Below are 24,385 nucleotides of genomic sequence, written 5' to 3'. Positions count from 1 at the left end.
TGATCTAACTTCATTGATTTACATGCGGCTGTCCAGCTTTCCCAACACCACTTACTGAAGAGACTTTTTTTCTCCATTGTATAGTCTTGCCTCCTTTGCAGGGCCTTGCATTTTTAAAAGGAACTGCAGGAGAGTCTAACACTGGGGTCTTTGGGCTGCACTTTGAGAAACTGTCTCTTAGACATTTAGCCTAGACTTAGGAAGACTAGATTTCAAAATACTGAAGGAAAGATCTCAAAAGAGAATCTGTTTCAACAGGAAGAACTTGTGTCTAAAAAACACCAATAATCATAATAGAGGGCAGGGACCAAACCTGCCTGTTTACCTGGGCATCTTAAACCCCACCATAACACCTAGCACATGGTGGATGCTTAATACAGGAGGAGAGACAAGTCCAGGATGGGTGAGGAGCTAGGCCAGTGGTTCTAAGTGTGGTCCCAGGTAGGTGGCAGCCACTCCCTGGGAACATGTTAGAAATGCTTGACCTTCCCCCTATGCTGACCACCCCCCTCCCCACCAGACCTGCAGAATCAGAAGCTCTGGGGGTGGGGCCCAGCAATCAGTGTGTTAGCAAACCCTCCAGGGGATTCTAATGCATGTTCAAGTTTGAAAACCAGGGTTAGAACACAAGTCAGGGATGCAGAAAGGGTTGAAGAACTGTTGGTTGGGTGGGTGGCTTTTTTTTCTTTTAACATAAAGGAGGAAATGGAAGGAGTGGCAGGAGACTGGAAGGGAAAGGTATGTGCTTATTTGTACAAATGGGACAAGATCCCGCATGCCGCAACAAAGAGCCTGCATGCCTCTACAAAGAGTCTGCATGCCGCTACAAAGAGTCTGCATGCCGCTACAAAGAGTCCACATGCTGCTACAAAGAGTCCGCGTGCCGCAAGTAGACCCAGCACAACCAAATTAAAAAAAAAATTTCTAGCGCGGAGTCCTAACCCTCAGCACAGGCCCTTCTGCCCGCCTGAACACCTCTCACCCTTCCCCCCAGCCCCTTGGCTCAGCATAGAAGGGGCTCTGGGCTCTCTCTTCCTGTTTATCAGGGTGACCTTAAACAATAGAAAGAGCCTAACAAGTAATATTGAGTAGCAAATACCAGGGACCAGGCACCAAGTATGGTTTCTCACATTCAGTCCTCACAACTAGAAGTCATTATCAGGAAGGAGCAGGACGAGGTCCATCATTTTTGCCCAAAGAAAAGGATTAAGGGGGAAGACCTAAGACAAAGCTTGCATTTCTTTTTTTTTCTTTTTTTTCTTTTTTCTTTTGCTTGCATTTCTTTTTGACAAAAAACAAAACAAAAAAAACAGAAAAAAAGACTTAAATTTACCACAAGGAAAGGTAAATTCCTAATAAATATTAGGAAAGGTTTTCCCTTTCCTAATATTCTGGATAGAATATTTTTTAAAACACATTTTAAGGGAATTCCCTGGTGGTCCAGTGGTTAGGACTCAGAGCTTTCACTGCCGAGGGTTTGGGTTCATTCCCTGGTCTGGGAACTAAAATCATGCAAACCTTGTGGCTTGGCCAAAAAAAACAAACACATTTTTAGTGTAAGGCTTAATTGGTGAGATAGTAAGGGAAATCTTCAAGAACCATAAATAGTAGACAGGAAGAACCTAGAAAAATAGGTGAGCCCTGGAGCCAGCATTTGCCCTGAGGACATCAGTCAGTGCTCAGTGCCCAGATCAGGATCGCAGTGGATCACAGATTTGCAGTCAGGATATAAAGCCAAGGTCCTGAGAAGGTCTGGAAATGATGAAAGGAAAATCAAATGGGGTTGGTATTGCTAAGAGAACTCACTAAAATGGAGCTGGGAGGCCATTAAGGAAGTGTGACTTACATCTCAGCCTGGATGGAATCTGACCTTTTGACCTTATGAAGTAAGTCATCCAGAGAAGCTCCTAGTAATTCAAAATACTTATAAAATAACTTGGACAGTTTACTTATCAGACCCGTACCCTGAAACAACTTGTGATTCCCTGTGGACAAATATTTTTTGACTTAGTCCATCATAATTCTTGCCAGGCAACTGTTAACAGCCTTGTGGCTTTGTGTCTGTATAAGCCCCTGACGTTTTCTCTTCTTTGGAACACACTTTTGGGGTTACCCAAATCTGGGTCTCCCGAACTGCAATTCTTTAGACTCCAGATAAACTCTTCTTATTTGCAGCCTCCTGCACTATTTTTTTTAGTTGACAAAGTTAAAAAGCATTTTTCCGACCCCCGCCCTGCCCACAACAAAGCAGTACTGCCTTGGGTACAAAATTTGAGAGAACACCAGAAAACTCAGGAATCAAGATAAATCCTGTTTAAATGCAATATTTAAAAAATCAAGTTGGCAAACTGCAGCTCGCAGGCTGATGACTTCTCTTTGTAAATAAAGTATCAAAAGGCCACATCTTCAGTGTGGGAACTGGCATCCATCTTTGCTCTGGATAGAGGGGGAAAAAAGAAAAGGAAAATAAATAAAAGTGTCTGGAAAATTCCTAACAAAAAGTTCATACTTCTATTGGATTAAGGCCAGAAATCACATTTCCTGTGGCCTCCAAATCTGCAAACCACCGGTTTTAAGGTCAGTGGTAAGTATATGTTATTTATCAGTTTTCTTTAAATTCTATGTAATTATTATATATACTTTTGTATATAATAATAAGTAGAAGGAAAATTGAAAATAAAATAAAGTGAAATAGAAGGAAATAAAAGGAACAAATAAATAAAGAGAAGGAAAAAGATAAATGGAGACCTCTGGGTAACTTGGCAAAAATACAACCACAAAGGGACTTCGCTAGTGGTCCAGTGGCTAAGAATCCACCTTCCAATGCAGGAAACCCAGGTTCAATCCATGGTCTGGGAACTAAGATCCCACATGCCACAGAGCAATTAAGCCCACATGCCACAACTAGGGAGCCCACATGCTACAACTAGAGAGAAGCCCGCACACCACAACTAAGACCTGATGCAGACAAAAATAAATAAATTAATTAATTTAAAGAAATATACAGCCACAAAGGTGGTGTCCAGAGCGAATGATCCCAACGTCAAGAGAAGGTGAAGTTGGAGGCAAGAGTGAAGATGCATAACCAGCTTTATGCTTCAGTATCTTAAGTCCACCTAACTGTGTGAAGTTCCTATCAACCAGTGTAAGGGACGTGCATTGTTTAACCTCCACCAAGCTTGGTTTTGGTATTTGGGAATCCCTGGAACCACTTAAGTGCCCTTGCCATTGGAGGTGGGAGCCTGGTAGAGAGCAACTAACATGTTCCTTGGCCACAGTTCTAAAAAGAGAGGTCAGGGGAAGGCCAGTGTCTCTGCACAGCTCAGTGTCAGCAAGGCATCTGATAAGGTCAAGGGGACTACAGGGAAACTTCCTGGACTCATGTATACAAAAACGGGGAATTCATTTGCCACCACTAGAGGACACTTTTACACCAACCCCTTACACACACAATACTATAAATACAGGAAAAGAATAAATCATTTTTCCTACCTTTGCAGTAGGAACAAGTAATTCAGTTTAGACAAAGTACCAGTTGATGAGGTGACTTATTCCTTATTTTACAGAAGAATGTCAGTGAATAAGTGTAGCAAGAATAATCAAATTAGAAAATCATCATTTTGCAAACTTGAGTGAAATTTTCCATTTGAAAGGTGCCCTCCCTGAACCAGGAGGACAAGAAGTTGAGACCAAGAGAATTCTATACAAACAAAACTTGGGACTTCCCTGGCAGTCCAGCGGTTAGGACTCTGAGCTTTCACTGCCCTGGGCCCAGGTTCAATCCCTGGTTGGGAAACTAACATCCCACAAAAAAAAAAAAAGAAAAAAAAATTGTTAAAATAATTCTTATCTTCCTTTAGCTTCCCCACATAGTTTACTTTTCCACAATTGCCTCTTTTGTTCAGTATATAAAAGGAAGTATGCCACGTCTTTGGGTTTCATTTCTTTATGAAGTCTCCTGTCAAGTAAAACAAATAAATGTGTATGCTTTTCTCCTGTTAATCTGTCTTTGTCAGATTGTTTTTCAGACTCAGCCAGGGACCCTAAGAGGGTCAAGGAAAACTATTTCCTCCTCTATTCAGGCAAAGTTCATCAGTGGATGCCAAAATCATTAGGTTAAGGTTGACGGAGACTGGATACTGATTCACATGGTGCTGAAACCGAGGGTAGTCAGCAGTTAGCCATTAATAAATAATAAACTGTAACCGGCCCTCACGGATCAAGTTCACTTTCATTGTTTTTACAAAAACTTGCATATTCTCTAAGCATCACATAGCCTAAACTATGTTTGCCCAAGTTGTTTTTTGAGATGTGGAGTCGGCTGTGTCCAGTTCAAGCTAGAGCCAGTTAAGACTGGTTAAGACCACCAACCCTCCATCTGGGCACACGTGAGTGTCTGCTCGGTGACATTTTGACATCAGAGAGACAAAAACGTCACCCTTAGAGCATGCTAACACAGCCATTTTCTGAACATAGGTCCCAGGAAGAAGCCTGTAGCTTAGTTGCATCAGTGCAGAGGGTTGATTCAGCACCTTTCTCTCCCCTCCAATTACCTTTGCCCACACCTCAGCTTCATCTCATCAATACCCTAAGCCCCTTTCTGGGAGACAAATTTGACACTTGTTCTCTCATCCCCTCAGTTGGCTGCTTTGTGAATAAACTCTCTGCTGCAAACCTAGCATTTGGCTTGCTACACGTTAAGCAGACAAAACTGTTTTGATAACAGTGCCAAAGAATTAACACATCTTACCACTCACAAGGGAGAAAAGTACCTCTATAATGAAGAGATCCTAGGGATCACTACTTTAACCGGGTGATCAAACTAAGGTCAAGAATAATGGAACAGAGCTTCCCTGGTAGCACAGGGGTTAAGAATCCACCTGCCAATGCAGGGGACATGGGCTTGCACCCTGGTCTGGGAAGATCCCACATGCTGAGGAGCAACTAAGCCCGTGAGCCACAACTACTGAGCCCATGAGCTGCAACTACTGAAGTCTAAAGCCTGTGCTCCACAACAAGAGAAACCACCACACTGAGAAGCCGGTGCACCGCAACAAAGTGTAGCCCCCACTCGCTGCAACTAGAGAAAGCCCACACACAGCAACGAAGACCCAATGTAGTAAAAAAAAATTTTTTTAATGTTGAAATTAAAAAAAAAAACAATGGAACAAGTAGATGTTATGACACCCCTGGCACAAGGCTCTGTGAAGTACATAGCATGTGATAGACTGAAAAATGATCCCCTAAAAGATAACCATGGCCTGGGTGCCCTGGTGGTGCAGTGGTTAAGAATCCGCCTGCCAATGCAGGGGACATGGGTTTGAGCCCTGGTCCGGGAAGATCCCACATTCCGCAGAGCAACTAAGCCCATGTGCCTAGAGCCCGTGCTCCACAAAAGAGAAGCCACTGCAATAAGAAGCCCACGCACTGCAATGAAGAGTAGTCCCCCACTCTCCGCAACTACAGAAAGCCCACCCACGGCAACGAAGACCCAATGCAGCCAATAAATAAAAAATAAATTTTTTTTTTTTTTAAAAGATAACCATGGCCTAATCCCTAGAACCTGTGAAGGTTATCTTATATAAGGATACAGAGGGTCTGTGCAGATGTGATTAAATCAAGGAGCCTGAGATGGGGAGATTATTCTGGATTATCTGGGAGGGCTCTAAATGAAATCACATATATCGTTATAAGAGGGAGGCAGAAGAAGACTTGATACACACAAGTGAAGAGGAGGAGGCAGTGTGACACAGAGGCAGAGATTGGAGTGATGTGTATGCCAGCAGCCACCAGAAGCTGGAAGAGATAAGGAACAGATTCTCCCATAGTGTCTCCAGAGGGGGCAAGGCCCTGTGGACACCTTGATTTTTGCCCACTGAAACTGTTTTGAACTTCTGGCCTCCAGAATTATGGAGGAATAAATATCTATTGTATTAAACCACCAAGTTTGTAGTAATTTGTTACAGCAGCCACAGGAAACTAATACATGGTGTCGTTCATGAAGTATTCTTGCCCAAACCATGTAATCAGAATCTGATTAGGCCTTTAAGGGCATTCCCTGGTGGTCCAGAGCTTCAATCCCCGGTAGCGGAACTAAGATCCCACAAGCTGCGTGGTGCAGCAAAAAAAATAAAAAATAAAAAAATCAAATTATGCTTGTAAGTATAACTTCCAGGTTAAAGAAAATGCAGAAAGTTGAGGAACAAGTTAAAAACACCAAAAGAGGGATTTCCCTCATGGCACAGTGGTTAAGAATCTGCCTGCCAATGCAGGGTACATGGATTCAAGCCCTGGTCCGGGAAGATCCCACTTGCCATGGAGCAACTAAACCCATGAGTCACAACTACTGAGCCCGCATGGCTAGAGCCCGTGCTCCACAACAAGAGAAGCCACCGCAATGAGAAGCCTGCACACCACAACGAAGAGTAGCCCTCGCTAGCCACAACTAGAGAAAGCCCGTGTGCAGCAATGAAGACTCAACTCAAACCAAAGAAAAAAAAGTCATGATCTCTATAATTCATATTGAAATGAGCCTGCTAAATATATATATTTTATATTTATGTGTGTGTATATATATGTACACACATATATAATTTAATATATATTTTTGCCATTTGACATATTTTCAAATATGGAAAAATGTTGACAATTGTTGGATTAGGTGGTGAGTACATGGGTGTTTATATTCTTCCTATTCTTTTAGAATTTCTTAATAAAAAGTTTAAAAGGCAATCTATTGTAATGGTTGCTCTGCCTCCTTTAGAAGAAATCAACCTAGTGTGGAGCGAGGCCTCTCCCTGCCTGCTGCTGGGAAATGGGAGGCTCCCCAACCAGGGTGGTACCCGCCATTGTTGCAAGGTCCTTTAGAGGCTGCTCCCCCTTCCAGGTTGTTACCTATCAGCACATAACTGGGTTTGATTACTGGCTGACATCTCTATCTTTACTATATTTAGAATTTAATGGTTTAATGACAGGCAATAACCAGCCTGGAATGTGACCCATTTCCACCTGAGATTCATCTGACTGGGGGCAATAAAATTCAACATTTTAAGAGTCAGCAGGTACTTTAACCCTTAGGATAATCTCTGTCCTTAATCTCTGGGAAATAACACAATTGAAAGCCTATCTTGGGAAAGTAGGATGTTAATGGACAAGAAAGTACTACAATAAACAAAGTTACACATGGCCCTGAGCTGCCCTGAGCTGTAGGCCCTGAGATGCCCACAGATGCCACTGGGCAGAGCTAACCATGGTCCCTGAGGCTCTTCTGGCTGCAGCATTATAACAAGCCAGCAAGGAGAGGCAGCTCTAAGCAAACAGTACCAAATGTTGGAACGTCTCATTTCATCCTTCCTATCAACTCCTTTTCATATTATTCATCTTTGTTTTCTCTGTTCCATATTATGGATGATTTCTTCCAATTCACTAATTCTCTATCCAGTTGGTCTGTTATTTAACCGGTTTGTTGTGCTTCTTACGAATTTACCTGTTAAATTCTAGAATTGCTACTTGCTCCTTTACAACGCCCTCTTCTGCACAATGGATTGAATTAGCCCCTTTATCTCTTTGAACATCTGCAGTTTCCAAGCGTGCAGTGTAAAGCCACCTGTTATTGTGCCTGCTGACTTGTTCTCCTGGGGTGTTTTCTATTCTGGCTCATCATGGCAACGGTTGTCTTCCAAGGGAGCTCCCTGTGTCTGGAGGTGTCCCTGAGCTGACTTAAGCTTTTGCCTATGCTCAGCCCTCTGGGATTCAAAGGTCCCAAATCTTGCTTTTGTTTTTTTGTTGTTTTTTGTTTATTTTTGGCTGCGTTGGGTCTTCGTTGCGGCACGCAGGCTTTCTCTAGTTGCATCGAGCAGGGGCTATTCTTCATTGTGGTGTGCAGTCTTCTCAGTGCGGAGGCTTCTCTTGTGCAGCACCGGCTCTAGGCATGTGGGCTCAGTAGTTGTGGCACACGGATTTAGTTGCTCCGTGGCAAGTGGGATCTTCCCGGACCAGGGCTTGGACCCATGTCCCCTGCATTGGCAGGCGAATTCTTTTTTTTTTTTTTTTTTTTTTTTTAGGCACACGGGCTTAGTTGCTCCGTGGCATGTGGGATCTTCCTGGAGCTGGGATCGAACCCATGACCTCTGCATTGGCAGGCGGATTCTTAACCACTGCGCCACCTAGGAAGCCCGGCAGGCGAATTCTTAACCACTGTGCAACTAGGGAAGTCCCCAAACCTTGTTTTTTAAGTTATTAAGTAGTTCAGACATACAGAAATATGAATTACACGAGCACCCACAGAGCCTCTGTGTATACCTCCTTGACTATGTCACTTTCGCTACCCACCCCATCTTGAATTTAGCATTTAGCAATTCTGTGCATTTCTTTTTGTTTTTACTATACTTAACTCCAAACAATATATTGGGTTTTTTTTAATTTGTTTTATTGAAGTATAGTTGATTTACAATGTTGTGTTAATTTCTGCTCTACAGCAAAGTGATTATATATATATATATTCCTTTTCATATTCTTTTCCATTAGGTTTATATTGAATACAGTTCCCCGTGCTATACAGTAGGAACTTTAAACAATATATTGTTTAAAGGTAGATGTTTTTAAGCATTACATACTATTTTTCTGTGATTTGCTTTTTTTGTTCACATTGTGAGATTAATCCACACTGGTATGTTAGTCTTCCTACTGCTGCATGTAACACGTTTTATTTTATGAATATACCCCCATTTCCCTATCGGAGAACATTTGGGTTTTTTTCTCCCCGCTTACAAACAGTACCATCAGGGACATGTATATTAATCCTTATATCTGTATGTGAGTGTTTAGGGTGCATTACCAGAAGTGGGAACACTGGGTTGAAGAGAAGATGCCTCATTTTTCTCTTTAAGGATTTATTTTATTTAATTTTTGGCTGCACTGGGTCTTTGTTGCTGCGTGCGAGCTTTCTCTAGTTGTGGCTAGTGGGGGCTACTCTTTGTTGCAGTGCACAGGTTTCTTATTGTGGTGGCTTCTCTTGTTGTGGAGTATGGGCTGTAGGCACACGGGCTTCAGTAGTTGCGGCTTGCGGGCTCAGTGGTTGTGGCTCATGGGCTTAGTTGCTCCGAGGCATGTGGGATCTTTCCAGTACAGGGATCAAACCCCTGTCCCCTGCACTGGCAGGTGGATTCTTAACCACTGTGCCATTGGGGAAGCCTGAATGCCTCATTTTTAGTAGGTACTGCTAAACTGTTTTCCAAAGGGATCCTATAAAGTTGATGCAAACCATGTCCAAAACAGTTTTTATTTCTTGGCTCTGGGATTTCCTCACAAACCAAATTACATCCAGAAGCTCTGTTGGAAGCTGTTGCAATCATGCAGGTAAGCTAAGTGAGTCAGCGGTGGATCCCACCAGAGTCAGGTAGCAGTAGAGGTGTGAGATGCAGTCAAATTTTGGTGTTAAGGTATCCCCAGCATGATTTGCTGACAAATTGGATACAAAACATGTGAACAGGAGTCAAGATGATTCCAAGGGTTCTGGCACAAGCAACAGGCAGGGTAGAGGTATTAGTCTGGAGGGGCTTGCGCACTGGCCAGTTGCTGAGGATTCCAGGGATGAGAGGCCTGGGGAAACAGACCCTGGGAGGCTCACAGTCTTCAGTAGCTGAGATGGCAGGCCAGTCTCTGCTTAATTATAGAGAGCTATGAGATCTGCCTGGTGGATTGGGAGGACTGGTTTTCTGAAACTGCTCCGGGGAGTGAAGAATATTCAGTGCTTTGGGGCAGAGGATCTTATCAAATCACTGTCATCCCTGTGAAGAGAGGCTGTGGGGCTCAAGAATGTGAGGAATGGGAAGTGATTTCCATGCCTGGAATTAAGAAAAGTTCATGTGACCATCTTCACCATGGCTGTAAACTCAATCTTATACCCTAAACCTGGGACTGAACATCTAGGGCAGGACTTGGATCATACAAATAAGGGCAAGAGAATGCAGAAGAGACCCTACAGACAAGAAATGAAGTTGCCCATTTAATAGCAATGTCAGGGATTAAGGAAAGGTGGATGAGGTACTGACTAGGCTATGTCTGCTAATGTGTAAGCTATTTGGAATAATATAATTGTAGCTAATGCCTAAATAAGGTTTGCTCTGTTAGGCAGTTTTAAGTGTATTTACATATTTTTAAACCTAACAACTCATAAGAGCAGGCACTCTTTTATGCATTTACAAATGAGGAAATAGAGTGGTTAAGTAACTTAGCCAAAGTTGAACAGCTATAAGTATTCAGTCTGGCTCCCTATACCTTAACCAGTCCCCTGTACTTCCTGTGTGATACTGTCACCTAGAAAAAAGCACTTACAAGTCCTCATATACATTACCCAGACACCCATCCACCTACAGTTTTTTTGTTTTTTTCCTAAATAAAAATGGACTCAGACTTCCCTGGTGGTGCAGTGGTTAAGAATCTGCCTGCCAATGCAGGGGACACGGGTTTGATCCTGGTCCAGGAAGATCCCACACGCGGTGGAGCAACTAAGCCCGTGCACCACAACTACTGAGCCTGCGAGCCACAACTACTGACCCTGTGTGCTGCAACTACTGAAGCCCATATGCCTAGAGCCTGTGCTCTGCAACAAGAAAAGCCTGCGCACAGCAACGAAGAGTAGCCCCCATTTGCTGCAACTAGAGAAAGCCTACGTGCAGAAATGAAGACCCAATGCAGCCAATAATAATAATAAAATAATGGACAGAAATGCGTTTGCAAGGGTAGAATCTAAACTATCGGTAAATATGTGAACAACAAAAAAACCAAACTGCAACATAACTACATGGAGCATTAGTCCATGTTTATGAAGCTCAAAAAGATACAAAACACTAAACCAAACAATATATTTAGGGATGCATTCAATTCAGAGTACAAAGAAAAGCCAGAGACTGATACAGCCACAATTCAGCTGGGTGGCTTCCTCTGAGTAGGAGGGAGAAAAAGAAAAATGGAATCAAAGGAAGGTTTGCTTCAGTTATTGGGAACGTTTTAAAGCTAGGCCATGGGTATACTATATACTAGACAGAAAGGAGTTTGAATCCTGAGGCTGATCTCAGAGAGAAAGCAGTGAGCGATCCTGAAGAGAGATCTTAGTTCCTGCCCAGGAATAGAACCTCGCTGCTAGTCCACCAAGGGCTAGAGGCTAGAGCAAAGTTCCCTAGCTCTCGCCCCATGAAAGCAAGAATGTTTCCAGGAGGCAAGAGCTGTAAAAAACAGGTACACAGTTTATCATTAGAGACACAGTGCAAGTGGGAGAGCAGCAGACAGAGAAACAGTTTAAGACTGAAGCAAGGCATAAATACACACCCAGAGAGAAAGGGTATGAGTGTCTTCTGGAACAAGGAGTGCAGTAAAAAAGTGATTTAAATCACTTTATGTAGGGCAGTTCTTCCCGGTATTTATCTTTGGCCAATTATCTTTTTTTTTCACACCTGACCAGTCCTAGGACCCTCCCCAAGATGTGTGTGCAAATTTTTGCTAAGATGAATTCCACAGCAGAGGCATGTGGGGTATGTTCACATTTACTATGGGGTGATGTCCCCTTCCTTTTTGACCCCCAAGGAGCCTTCCTGCGCATGTGCAAACGGGAGTTTTCCTTGAACTCAGGAGTGGTGGTCTTCTCTTTATTTCAGCAGAGCTCAGTTTCTGCCACTAGCTTTGTCCTTGGAGTGTCTGGGTGAGAACAAAGCTTCAGTTCTACTCCACTAGCTGTCTGGCCCAGGGGCCCATCTATCTCCTACCTCAATACCTTTTATCTGTGTGACCATATGCAAATTTAACATCCCTGAGCTTTCTTCTCCTTGCCTGCAAAGTAGGGTAGATAAATATCTACTTTGCAAGCTTTTAAGGATTCAGTGAAGTGAAACACATAAAAAGCCTAGCACAGACTGAAGCACTAACATGGTGGCTGCTAAGATTATATAGAACCCATGGTCAGAGGATAGCAATGGGAGCACGTGATCTTGTCCTGCAGTACAAAAACAGGGCAATTTCAAGGAGGAAGAACCAAACAAACACAAAACCACTGGCAAAGGTAATTAAGGAAAACAAAAGTTGAAAAAAACTCTTGCTGAGTAGAGACCAAGCTGGAAATGTTTCATAGGAAAATAGATGCAAAAGATGTGTAGTATTTAAGAGCCATTAGGTACACTCCACCTTGAGTAGTGACAGCAGGAAGAGAGAAACAGGCACTCTGAAGACTGTTGCTCACAGTATAAATTGGGACAACTTTATGGAACATACACTATCACTTTAAATGCCCAAATCCTTTGACTCTGAAATTCTACTTTGGAAATGTACTCTAAAACACAACTTCAAATGGGTGCAAATTAATAGGGAATCAGCAATGGTATACAGCATGACCAGAAACTCAAATGCCGCCTACCAGAAACTGGATAATTTACAATACAGCTTTACAGCAGCATACTCTGTACATGCTGGTGGGGAATCACCTTTATGACAGTGAGGAAAAGGAACATAGAATATGCTCCCCCCCCCTTTTTTTTAATTGTAGTGAAATACACATAATTTACCATCTTTACCACTTTTTAAAAGAAACTTTTTATTGGAGTATAGTTGATTTACAATGTGTTAGTTTCAGGTGTACAGCAAAGTCAATCAGCTACACGTATAGCCACTTTCTTTTTTTAAAAATTCTTTTCCCATACAGGCCATTACAGAGTATTGAGTTCCTTGTGCTATACAGTATGTCCATACTCGTTCTCTATTTTATATACACTAGTGTGTGTCGATCACAATCTTCCAATTTATCCCCGTCCCCCCACATCTTTACCACTTTTAAGCATATAGTTCAGCGATAACAGCAACCATCACCACCGTCCTCCCCATGAATTTTTTTTCATCCTGTAAAACTGAAACTCTGTACCCATTAAACAACAACTCTTCATTTCCTCATTCCCAGCTCCTGGCATCCACCAGGAGTATGTTCTTTTAAAATATATCTGGACAACCTATGTTTTTACTAATTGATCAAAAAGCATATTAAGTGCCCATATTAACAGTATCGTAAAACCCTCAAATATTAGACTACTATGACAATCAAGATATCTTTAACATTAATGTCAGTGTGGCAAATCTAATTTGTTTTTTGTATGTAGCTGGAAATAGGTACAGCTAGATGTCAACTGTGATGCCCATTCACTGGTGGTTAACCATTCACATCCCTAAGCCTTTCTGTACCATCTTGTTTTCACTGAGACCTATCTATTTTTTATTTGCTTTAAAAGATATCATTGGAATCCTTTTGATAAAACCAAGTAAAGGCCGCCTAATTGACTTTCGCCCCCAAATCTCTAGGCAGTCCCCTCCCCCAACCCCAGGAGGTTGACAGCTGCTCACGGGTTAACGCAGGAAAGATGTGAAGTTCCGAGGATCTGTCCAACACCAGGTAGAGGACATCCTTTGTGTGAGCAAAACTCTAAAATTTCAAAAAAGCAACACATTAGAAACATGAAAGCAGCTGGCATTAAAGCATGGCAGCTGTCACAGACACGGGGGACAGACTGGCAGTCATTAGAGGGAAAGGTGGTTAGGCAAAAAGCATCAATGGCATGGTGACTAGACTTACTGCAGTGACCACCTCCTAGTGTACATAAACATCCAAAACAACACATACCTCAAATTAATGTAGTTACATACCAATTTTACTTAAAAAAAAAAAAAGTCTGGGTGGGCAGGGGAGTTGCCACACAGGGTCGAAAGAAGCATAAGAGTGGATCAGGTGCTTTCAAAGATCCTCAGAGAAGTGCTCAGAGACTCTAGTCCAAGCAGGTCATCATGACCATTCTGGGGCTGGTAGAAAAACCAGCAAGAGACTTACCACAGGACCCAGGTAGAAGCACACTGCTCTCCACTTCTCCTTACAGCCCGCTGATCAAGTGGCAGGAACGATGACCTGGGCACCCCAGCCATCCCAACAGCACTTCGAGAGAATTCCAAACCTCAGGCCTTCACTCATCAGGCTAGCCCTGAACCTCTGTGAAGGGGCACTGCCCCGGCTGGGCTTCCAAAGCTCTCACGCTGGAAAAATGAAAACAGGACAACCGATGAGAAAAACAAGCAGTTACCACCCTCCCACTGGCTCCTCTAAAAAACCAAAGTATCCAGTTCCCCAAATGAGTCAGAAATTAATTTTGACATCAAGACCAACATCAGCGACTCTAGTCTGAGCAATCATCATTCCCAATTTAGGGAGACCTGGATCAAGGGAAGCCATTATGGGAAGGAATCTAGAACATTCAAACACAACAGCCCCAGTATGAGGATCTAGCAAATTAAGAGTTCAGGGATGAAAAATTCAAGAGAGAAAAGTAGAAAACAAATTGAGAACTGCAGAAAATAGCTCCATCAAGGAAGCCCAGAATGCAGGGTAGTTTATAATAGGAAAAGGGGTGGAGAAAGAAGGCTTAGTAAAACTTACACAAAAGTTTTGGGAGTTAAAATAGATCATCTGTGAGAGACACTGAAAGCACCCGCACAACTACTACTCACCTTTGTTCAAGAATAACACCTTGGTGGACGTCTTAAACCCCTAATGGAGAAATAAGACACACGAGTAAGTGGTTTCTCCGAGCCCAAATACCAGGGATCCCAGCCCGGGGGATGGAGGTTATCAGCGCGCTGCGGTGATGGCGTCAGCGAGACACTCAGAATCACCTAGAGTCATCATCACCCCCGTCCTCCCCCAGTGCAACCGCCAGCCACGCCATCTCGCACAATCCACTCACCCCTGGGGCGCTGCGGACCCTTCTTCGAGAATCAGGGGCCTGAAAAGAAACCAATGAATCAGCAGAAGGCGGGACGACTCCAAACGAGTCCCCCCTGCCCTGGGCTGGGTCAGTTACAAACCATGGCGTCACAGAGACATCAGAAACTCTAGTCTGTATTGATAATTCATCCTGCTCAGCCCGAAACCGCGGTCCCCTCACCCAAAAGAGCCCTGAGATACCCGCAAGCCGGTAGCTGTGCAAAGCCAGCGCCGGGCGGCCGCCTTCCCCTTGTTGGGGGAAGGTTTCGCAGCAGCCGCCAGACAGACGCCAAAGGTACCACTCTCTCCATCCACGCGTTCGCTGCACAAAGAGAGCTAGCAGGGCGGGGCCCGCGCCATTTATTCACGGCGGCGCGGCGTCGGGGCCTGACGGGCATGGCTGTCTTCTGAGATGCCGGTCTCCGAAGCGCAGAATTTTCCCCACCACTTGTGCAAATAAGACGAAAGCAGAGTGAAAGAGAGGCCATGAGTGAACGGGTCATATTCTTCTGGGCAAATATTCGGAGATGTTTTGTGAATTTGGGAAAACAAAGCACAGTTGACTTGACTGGCCAGGCCGGAGAAAGTCCCCGGCGTCGCCAGGTGCGCGCGCAACTGAGCGCTCTTCTGGGGTAGCCTTCCAGGGAGTCCAGCCCCCTCCTGTATAACCCAAGGACTTCTCTCTAGTTCTCACCTGTCCCAGCTTTGATTCGGGGTCCGTCCAAGGGACTGTCACCGCGCGCTGTCTAGTCAGCGAAATCTGAATTTGCAGCCCCACTCCAGCCCGCAGACCTGTGAGGCACATTAACCTTCCTGTTATTTTTTTTTAAACAGCTTTATTAATGTATAATTGTGTTGACTAAAAAGAATGCAAAACCTAAAAGTTGAGAATTATGTTTTATTTGGCAGGCAAAACTGAGGACTTAAGCCCGGGTCGCAGTGTCTCAGCTCTGAAGAGGTAACGGAGGAGCCAGGCTATATAGGAGTTTTAGCAGCAAAGATCAGGTAGTCAGAACTTCAAAAGATTACCAGACCTCTCACGTTAATGAATTTAGTGCTTTCCCGTGTAGGGGAAAATGCAAAAGCCTGGGCTTATAAAAATCATTCCTTTGATATACGTCTCAGCTATCTGTGGCTGGTATCCTATGTTTTCCCGTCCTGAGTCTCCAAGGGGTGCACTGTTGGGTGCGTGGAGTGGCTGTGCTCAGAACGTTTTCATCTTGCACAGCTGAAACTCTGTGCTTATGAACAGTTACTCCCTATTTCCCTCCTCATGTCTTCCCCCCCCCCTTTTTGTTTTATTTATTTATTTATTTATTTATTTAGGTCATGCCGCGCAGCTTGCGGGATCTTAGTTCCCTGACCAGGAATCAAACCTGGGCCACAGCAGTGAAAGCGCTGAGTCCTAACCACTGGGCCACCAGAGAATTCCCATTCATGTCCTTTTTATAAGTAGTGCATGGCCTGGGGACTTGACCAGAAACAGTGGAAGTGCTCAGTACACTCTGAATACCACCGTAAGTGTCAGGGGGGTTAGTAGCAAAACAAATTAGGGTGAAGTGGCAACAGTCAGGCCCTATTCTCCCTTAGCTCGTTTTCACTCTTTCAGAAATCTAGTCCTTTGCTCTTGGCCCTTAATCCATTAACCCATATATTATCCCAAATCCCACCTTCCTAGACCCTTATGTTTCCCTTCATTTATAAATGTACATAGAGTTTGGAGATGTATGTTGGCATCTTTTTCTTCATCTTTTGTGACAACAGGGTGATCTGAGAGTTCCAAGTCATTCATTTATTTATTTATGTGTCAGGTCTTAGTTGGCACGCAGGATCTTTTGTTGCAGCATGCGAACTCTTAGTTGTGACATGTGGGATCTAGTTCCCTGATCAGGGATCGAACCCGGGCCCCCTGCACTGAGTGTGGAGACCACCAGGGAAATCCCAGTCTTCTTTTTGAGTCACATAATTAGGGCACAGAGAGCATAGAGTAAAATTTGGAAGAAGGCTATTGCGGTTGTAGGAAATATATCCTGTTACTTTCTATTCCTTCAGTTATCTTTCCGTCTACCCTCCCTTCCCCCGGGGGTTTTAGCCTTCCATCAAAAAATCTCTTCCGAAGGGACTTTCCTGGTGGTCCAGTGGGTAAGACTCCACACTCCCAATGCAGGGGGCCCACGTTTTATCACTAGTTGGGGAACTATATCTAACACGCATGCCACAACTAAGAGTTCGCATGCCGCAACTAAGAAGCCTGCATTACCGCAACTAAGAGTCTACATGCCGAAACTAAACATGCCGCAACAAAGGTCCCACATGCCACAACTAAGACCTGGTGCAGCCAAAATAAACAAATATTAAAAAAAAAAAAATCTCTTCCAAGAATCCTATAGTATTCATCTGTTTGACACATTTCTCAGCTTCCAGTAGTTGAGTTCACCTGTGGTTGATGTTGCAAAGTGATTTTAAGTTCCAATAAGTACAGGTAGGTGATGACTTCTCATATTCTAATATTGCTTTTCTTTTTGCCGCACCGTGCAGCTTGCAGTATCTTTTTGTTCCCTGGGATTGAACCTGGGCCGAGTCCTAACCACTGGACCACCAGGGAATTCCCTAATGTTGCTTTCTAATGAACCATTTCCTTAATTAGGACTCATGAAATTAATTGGCCCAGCTTCAGGAATTCTCTTTTTCAGCCCATTAAGCTGCTGCTAGCAATTTCCCTAACCTTCATCACTGCTGCTGCTGCTGCCACTGAATCAACACCTTAATGCCTTTGAAGCCTTCCAGCTCTGGTTCACAGCAGAAAGCCCCTTGCCACCAGCTGCTGCTCCTGGAAACACTGACACCTTCCTGTCCTCCCTCCCTTGTGTCCCTATACCTCTAAAAACATAATCAAGAGTAGCCTCCAGTGCAGTGGTTTTTCCCAACTTGGTCTGAAACACTGAGGCAGCTTTAATTCTATGCAATGCCTTGGCCTGCTTCCAGAGACTCTGACTCTTGGGAGACTGGTATCAGTATTTCTTTAGCCTCCCAAATGACCTCAATACACCACTAGATTGGAGAACCATGGCTCCAATGATTTTAAGTTAAAAAGTTTATTCCCTCTATTCCCTGGCAGGTTAAATTTTTAAAAAGTTAACCAAGCCCCCAATTTCTGCTGCTGCAACAGTTAAACTGCACCTAATATATGCTATGGTCAGAGCATATAATATTACAGTTCACCTATCTTGTAAGAAAGACTGGCCTTTGAGAACTGGCCCAGGAACCAAAATTATACTTTTTCTTTTACAAGGCTTCCCATACTTTGCCATTCCTAAAATGTTTTCATTTCCCAGAGGAGGAGGATTTGTTGAAAGATATAACACATGGAAATTTTTATTTGATTCTGGAGTAGATATTCCCAGGCTCAGTTTTTGGAAGGAACAAGATTGGGATTTACCAGGCTAGAGGAAGTGTTAAGGACGGTTAACTGCTCCAGTGAGAAGCCCCTAGGGAAGGGCTTGTGTGGGAGGAATGCCCATCTCCCCATCTTCCCAGCTCTATGCTGCACAGCTTTTATTTCTTTTTAAGTTGCTTTCGTTTTGAGATTGTCTATGAAAAAGACGAAGAGGCTGCTGATTGTTAAAACTGGGGTAAAACTACCGCTTAGAGCCAGACAAGAACCACCCAACACCAACCCTAGTGTTCAGGCAGTGTGGAAAAACCCTGGCCCCGAAAAGATCACTTGTTCCTTCCTAGTTTTGCCCTGGATATAGCTTAACATGCTCCACACCTCCACATGCTACCTATGAAAAAAAGCTTTAGAATACCTGGTGTGATGAGGATCACCAAGCATTACTGGGGTGATTCAGAGAACCAGGTACAAGTGCCTGGCCCATCCCTCTTTAATGCCATGCCCCCAAACTCTCAGTATTTCACTCCCCCAGACCTTCAGCTGGATAACTGCAGCTCCAGTAACCGTAGCTGAAGATGTTGCTTGCCTACAGCACATTTCTGCTCAAAATGATCTAGAACTTTGGAAGTGAGGCAATTCAGACAATTGCTTTATTTTAAAAGGAGGCAACCAAAACTAAGAGGCTAAATAATCTGCACTAGGACAATCAAGTGGGATATATGAAACAGAGTATGAATCTGCATCTCATTTTTACTGCTTGGTCCACCCTTAATTTACTTACAAAAGACTGGAAAACGCACAGGTCAAGTAAGAAATGAACAGCTCTGCACACAGTGAGTGCAAGACAGTAAGGAGCCATGAACCCCCTCTCTCAACACTGCCTTTAAAACCACACCAACCTCTCCTCCCCAAAACCCTACTGCAGCTCCCATGCCTACTTTTACCTAAAACAAACCCACCCCAATAAAAATGGGCACCTGGAATTCGTTTTCTGTCATGGATGTCATTTACCATCTACAATAAACTGCCAACAAAAATAGCCGCCACTGCTCCTAATATGTATAATACTTTCTTCAGAAGTACTGCCCTTACATGGTCTGTGGAATTCTGACATTCAGAGAAGAGACTATTATCCTTGCCCAAATAAAAATAGAAACACATATTTAACACTTTATTTTTATTCCTTAAGTATACAAATTTTTAATTCCATGAGTTTTGGTGTTTACAAAGCAAAAAATAAGACAGAGGGTGGCAGTGTTGACTCATTTGAGAGGCGGGAAAAAAAAAAAGGAAAACCACCCTTACAGTACCAACTACATGAACTCTGGTGAACACACTGGTTATAACATACAGAAATAACAAAAACAAACAAGCTAATTATTAAAGGTTAAAACCTAACCTTAAACTGCTAGAGTAGAGAACTAAAATATAGGGAAATCTCAAGGTCCTTGGGTCTCCTGTGTCTCAAAGAGGAATACAGAAAAACAATCCTAAGGCTCCTAATCCACCTCCTCAATGGTGGGGCCAGACCCAGCGCCCCCTTTAGGGGCCTGAGCCCCAAAGCCGCCAGCCCCGGGGCCGCCCGCCCCCTGGTACAGTCCGCTGATGATGGGGTTACACACCTGCTCCAGCTCCTTCCTCTTGTGCTCAAACTCGTCCTTCTCCGCCAACGTGTTGGCGTCCAGCCAGGAAATCACCTCCTGGCACTTGTCCAGCACCTTCTTCTTGTCCGCCTCGCTGATCTTGCCCTTCAGCCCCTCATCCTCCACGGCGCTCTTCATGTTGAAGGCGTACGACTCCAGGGCGTTCTTGGCAGACACCCTCTCGCGCTGGACCTCGTCCTCAGCTTTGTACTTCTCCGCCTCCTGCACCATGCGCTCGATCTCCTCCTTGCTCAGCCGGCCCTTGTCGTTGGTGATGGTGATCTTGTTGGCCTTGCCCGTGCTCTTGTCCGTGGCCGTGACGTTCAGGATGCCATTGGCGTCGATGTCGAAGGTCACCTCGATCTGGGGCACTCCCCTGGGCGCCGGTGGGATGCCGCTCAGCTCGAAGCGCCCCAGCAGGTTGTTGTCCCGCGTCATGGCCCTCTCGCCCTCGTACACCTGGATCAGCACGCCCGGCTGGTTGTCCGAATACGTGGTGAAGATCTGCGTCTGCTTGGTGGGGATGGTGGAGTTGCGCTTGATCAGGGCAGTCATCACGCCCCCAGCCGTCTCCAGCCCCAGCGACAGCGGAGCCACGTCCAGCAGCAGCAGGTCCTGCACGTTCTCGGACTTGTCCCCCATCAGGATGGCCGCCTGCACCGCCGCCCCGTAGGCCACCGCCTCGTCAGGGTTGATGCTCTTGTTGAGGTCACGCCCGTTGAAGAAGTCCTGCAGCAGCTTCTGCACCTTGGGGATGCGGGTGGAGCCCCCCACCAGCACCAGGTCGTGGATCTGGGCCTTGTCCAGCTTGGCGTCACGCAGGGCCTTCTCCACGGGCTCCAGGGTGCTCCGGAACAGGTCCGAGCACAGCTCCTCGAACCGCGCCCTGGTGATGGACGTGTAGAAGTCGATGCCCTCGAACAGGGAGTCGATCTCCAGGCTGGCCTGGGTGCTGGACGACAGGGTCCTCTTGGCCCTCTCGCAGGCGGTGCGCAGTCGCCTCACGGCCCGCTTGTTCTGGCTGATGTCCTTCTTGTGCTTCCTCTTGAACTCCTCCACGAAGTGGTTCACCAGCCTGTTGTCGAAGTCCTCCCCACCCAGGTGGGTGTCCCCGGCCGTGGCCTTCACCTCGAAGATGCCATCGTCGATCGTCAGGATGGACACGTCGAACGTGCCCCCGCCCAGATCAAAGATGAGCACGTTGCGCTCCCCCTTGCCAGTCCGGTCCAGACCGTAGGCGATGGCGGCGGCCGTGGGCTCGTTGATGATCCTCAGCACGTTCAGCCCCGCGATCACCCCCGCATCCTTGGTGGCCTGGCGCTGCGAGTCGTTGAAGTAGGCCGGCACGGTGATCACCGCGTTGGTCACCGGGTGGCCCAGGTACGCCTCGGCGATCTCCTTCATCTTGGTCAGCACCATGGATGAGATCTCCTCGGGGTAGAACGCCTTGGTCTCCCCCTTGTAGCTCACTTGCACCTTGGGCTTGTCTCCGTCGTTGATCACCCGGAAGGGCCAGTGCTTCATGTCCGACTGCACCACCGGGTCGCCGAACTTGCGGCCGATCAGCCGCTTCGCGTCGAACACGGTGTTCTGCGGGTTCAGCGCCACCTGGTTCTTGGCCGCATCGCCGATGAGCCGCTCGGTGTCCGTGAAAGCCACGTAGCTGGGGGTGGTGCGGTTGCCCTGATCGTTGGCGATGATCTCCACCTTACCGTGCTGGAACACTCCCACGCAAGAGTAGGTGGTGCCCAGATCGATGCCGATGGCCGTGCTTTTCGCCATGCCGGTGCCCTGCCCTCTCGGCTCCGCAGCGAGTTTCAGACCTGGAAACGCCCAACGGGATCCGCGATGAAGAACTCGGTCTTTTCGGATGCCGAAAATTGAACGCACCGGGGCCGCTCCCGCTCGGGACGGTTCTCAGAGGCAGTGGGTCTTCGGAAGCTGCGCTCCCCAACCAGGAGGCTGGCTTTATCAGCTCTCTTCAGGCTTGCTGATTCTCTGGGGGCAGCTCTGTGTTTATAATTCTTCATCAAGCCCCGCCTTGGCCCTCCTCAGCCAATCACCGAGCTCAGTGCGGCTGCCAGGTCGGGAATATTCCAGGAGTTTCGCTTCAGGTCCCGCCCCCTGGCTTTCTGGGACCAATCAGCACCCTGGGTGCCTCCCCTCCCAGAACTCTCCAGACTCTTCTGGGATTCGCTAGAGGAAACAGGAGTCCTAAGGGGAGGGGGGAGAGGCGCCGGGAAGAGTCATTGTTGACTCGGCGCAGTCAGTTTTCTCTTTCCTGGAGAGCAGCCAGCCGAGTAGTTTGAAGTCGACTGGAAGGGTCACCGCTAGGCTTGTAATTGTAGGGCGGTGAGAGGCTCCTGGAGCTCAAATTAATTTGCTTAAAGTAGGATAAAAGGCTGCACGACTCCGGGGACACCCCAAATACAGAAAGATCCGGAGTTTCTCAAAGAGGGTAGGGTATCTGTGGGCCAAAGAGACTCTGACTGGAGCCTGACGCTGATGGAAACAGCCGCGTTTGGGCCGGTACGCGGAGGGGGCTGGACTGCCTGGGCTGCCTGAGAATTGCCTTGACCATCCTGGCGTTTTTCCCATCTTATTTTTAAAATAGGAATGACAAGGAAAGAAATAATACAGTAAAGTTTTGGCATCATTTGTAGCTTTATACGGATGGAAAATCCGGGGATGGGGAAATTTGAATTTTCAAAAGAAAAGCAATCAGGTAAACAGACGATTCTTAAATTGGAAAAGGTTCCCAACGCCTTAGAAGAGACGTGCTCGGTGCTAGGGGCGTGGGGAGGGAAGGGCAGGGTAGGATCCACCGCGCCCCTGTCCCCGCCCAGAGTCACTCCCATTCGGCTCAGACTGGACTGGGGCTTGAGGAAGAAAAAAATTTCCATGGAAATTCAGCTATCTTTAGGCCTTTGGGGCTTCTCCCAGTTTCTCATCTTTCCCAGCCTGGGGTCCGGGCCACCCGCCTCTCTCTTTTCTGCCTTCTTCATTCCTGGTTCATCCTTGGATGATTGGTGGTGCCAGGATTAACCTGAGTCCGGAATTTGGTCTCCTGCTCTGTCACTTGCAGCCCCTAGGCTATCCATCGCTTTAAAATAAAGGTGTGGTGGTGAGCCTGCGAGCGAGGGGCGGGAATGTTCAGTCGTCTTTAACAGCATCATATGCTACAGCAGGTTGGCAGATGGCCCATTTTGGTCTGGATGGTGCTGTAAGGTGGGAGAGGTTGGCAGGACCCAGATTCTAGCTCCTCTGAAACTTAAGGTTATTTGCTGTACACCTAATCGTCAACTTAGTGGCTCCCCCCCAGCTCTTTATTGGAGTATAATTGCTTTACATTCTTGTGCCAGTTCACTTAGTTTTTTCTCAAGGATTTCAACTCTCATTACCTTCCTTCCTGTTTTAAATACAGTCACATGTGGTAATTTGTTTTGGCCTTTGTTTCTTCACCCTTTGTGGGCAATGCAAAACCCCTTGTTAGGCGCCTAAAATGAAATTGTGAGGGACATTAAAGCAATAGTACGGGGTTAACAACCCACAGAAAAATGGACTAATTGCTGTGCCCACATGTCTTGAGCACAGAAAACATAAAAGCACAAGTGGGAGGAGGCAGTTTTTGATGAAGGGAAGGAATCTTGCTTTTGAACACTTTTGCTCAATTGGCATTCTTTACATACACGCGCGCCCGCATCTGTCCATCAAAACACCTTTTCCTGGAATGCAAGAGTATTCAGTTGTTTATTCTATAATTTGCTCAGGCTAATCTAAATTGATTTTGCAAAAAATTGCTTTAACCTGTGTGTGTGTTTCTCTACAGGTAGATAGGTGATAACTTTTTTTACATCCAGATGTGGCTTTCCAGTGAATCACATCCTTAATCTAGTCAAACTGGTCAAACTTCAGGAATTTTCCATTTCTTTATGCACTACCTGGCTGGGGATTCCCCAGACTTCCATCTTAGCTGCCCAGTATGGGAACACTTGCAGAGACCCTAACCTTACCCCCTCCTTGAAGCTTCCTTACCTTCAGCTGCTACCAGCAGCACTTCTGGATTCACTCTTTCCTTCTCTCCAAATGTGCAGTTGTATTTGGCTTGAAGCAAAGGGCATCATTGTCTCCCTGCCGGGCGGGTAGATGATGTGATAGGGCCTCAAATCTTGGGGCTGCTGGGGTAGCAGAAAAACAAGCCACTCAAAAATGCTGTTTTTCTTGAATTGGGCAGTCAGCTACACGTTGTATTTGACTTACCTTTTGCATTAAGTCTCTCTTTGTGAACTGGCCTGGAAACCTAAACATCTATATTCCATTTCCTATAAGGAGAGAGTCTCCTGAATTTTGTCTTTCATTTTGCACTGAACACTTCCCAAGGCAGAAACTCGGTTGCAGGTTTAATTGGTGTCCAAGGAGATTATAAGAACCCGAAGAGATTTTTCAGAACTTTAGTTTGATTAACTTTGGAATTAGGTTTTTATCGAGTTTGGTGTTTGGGAGAATCAAGGCTCAGGTTCCCCAAGCCTGACGGGGAGCCAGGTAAAACTTAAGGGTGGG

General features: G+C 45.6%; 1 protein-coding gene, 1 long non-coding RNA gene and 3 other non-coding genes across 6 annotated transcripts; all 5 read right to left on the bottom strand.

Annotated features, from left to right (window-relative positions):
* Window positions 1–12,543: 12,543 nt before the first annotated feature.
* Window positions 12,544–23,920, bottom strand: LOC130830989 (uncharacterized). Of its 2 annotated transcripts, none has more exons than XR_009047927.1 (7): window positions 23,861–23,920; window positions 15,483–15,580; window positions 14,890–15,235; window positions 14,769–14,807; window positions 14,533–14,572; window positions 13,862–14,061; window positions 12,544–13,459 (listed from the first exon to the last, which is right to left on the bottom strand). It is a non-coding gene; the product is annotated as an uncharacterized LOC130830989 (long non-coding RNA). The 2 variants fall into 2 exon arrangements; XR_009047926.1 differs by having other exon boundaries at window positions 14,990–15,235; window positions 23,861–23,881.
* On the bottom strand, window positions 13,749–13,831 carry LOC130832168 (small nucleolar RNA ZL8). Its single transcript, XR_009048244.1, has one exon. It is a non-coding gene; the product is annotated as a small nucleolar RNA ZL8 (small nucleolar RNA).
* LOC130832153 (small nucleolar RNA SNORD52) lies at window positions 14,159–14,225 on the bottom strand. Its single transcript, XR_009048232.1, has one exon. It is a non-coding gene; the product is annotated as a small nucleolar RNA SNORD52 (small nucleolar RNA).
* Window positions 14,652–14,714, bottom strand: LOC130832154 (small nucleolar RNA SNORD48). Its single transcript, XR_009048233.1, has one exon. It is a non-coding gene; the product is annotated as a small nucleolar RNA SNORD48 (small nucleolar RNA).
* LOC130830987 (heat shock 70 kDa protein 1B) lies at window positions 19,341–21,826 on the bottom strand. The gene has a single exon (XM_057698319.1). It carries the CDS (start codon window positions 21,605–21,607, stop codon window positions 19,682–19,684), a length of 1,926 nt encoding a protein of 641 aa, XP_057554302.1. The 5' UTR covers window positions 21,608–21,826; the 3' UTR covers window positions 19,341–19,681.
* Window positions 23,921–24,385: the final 465 nt, after the last annotated feature.

This window comes from Hippopotamus amphibius, chromosome 11 (genome assembly GCF_030028045.1).
Source record: "Hippopotamus amphibius kiboko isolate mHipAmp2 chromosome 11, mHipAmp2.hap2, whole genome shotgun sequence".
In the NCBI taxonomy this organism is placed as follows: Eukaryota; Metazoa; Chordata; class Mammalia; order Artiodactyla; family Hippopotamidae; genus Hippopotamus; species Hippopotamus amphibius.
Note: the sequence above shows the minus strand (reverse complement) of the source record. Positions and strands in the feature narration are given on the sequence as shown.

Excerpts from the sequence above, each read along its gene's own strand:
- LOC130830987 (XM_057698319.1), bottom strand. The coding sequence starts at position 21,607 with ATGGCGAAAAGCACGGCCATCGGCATCGATCTGGGCACCACCTACTCT.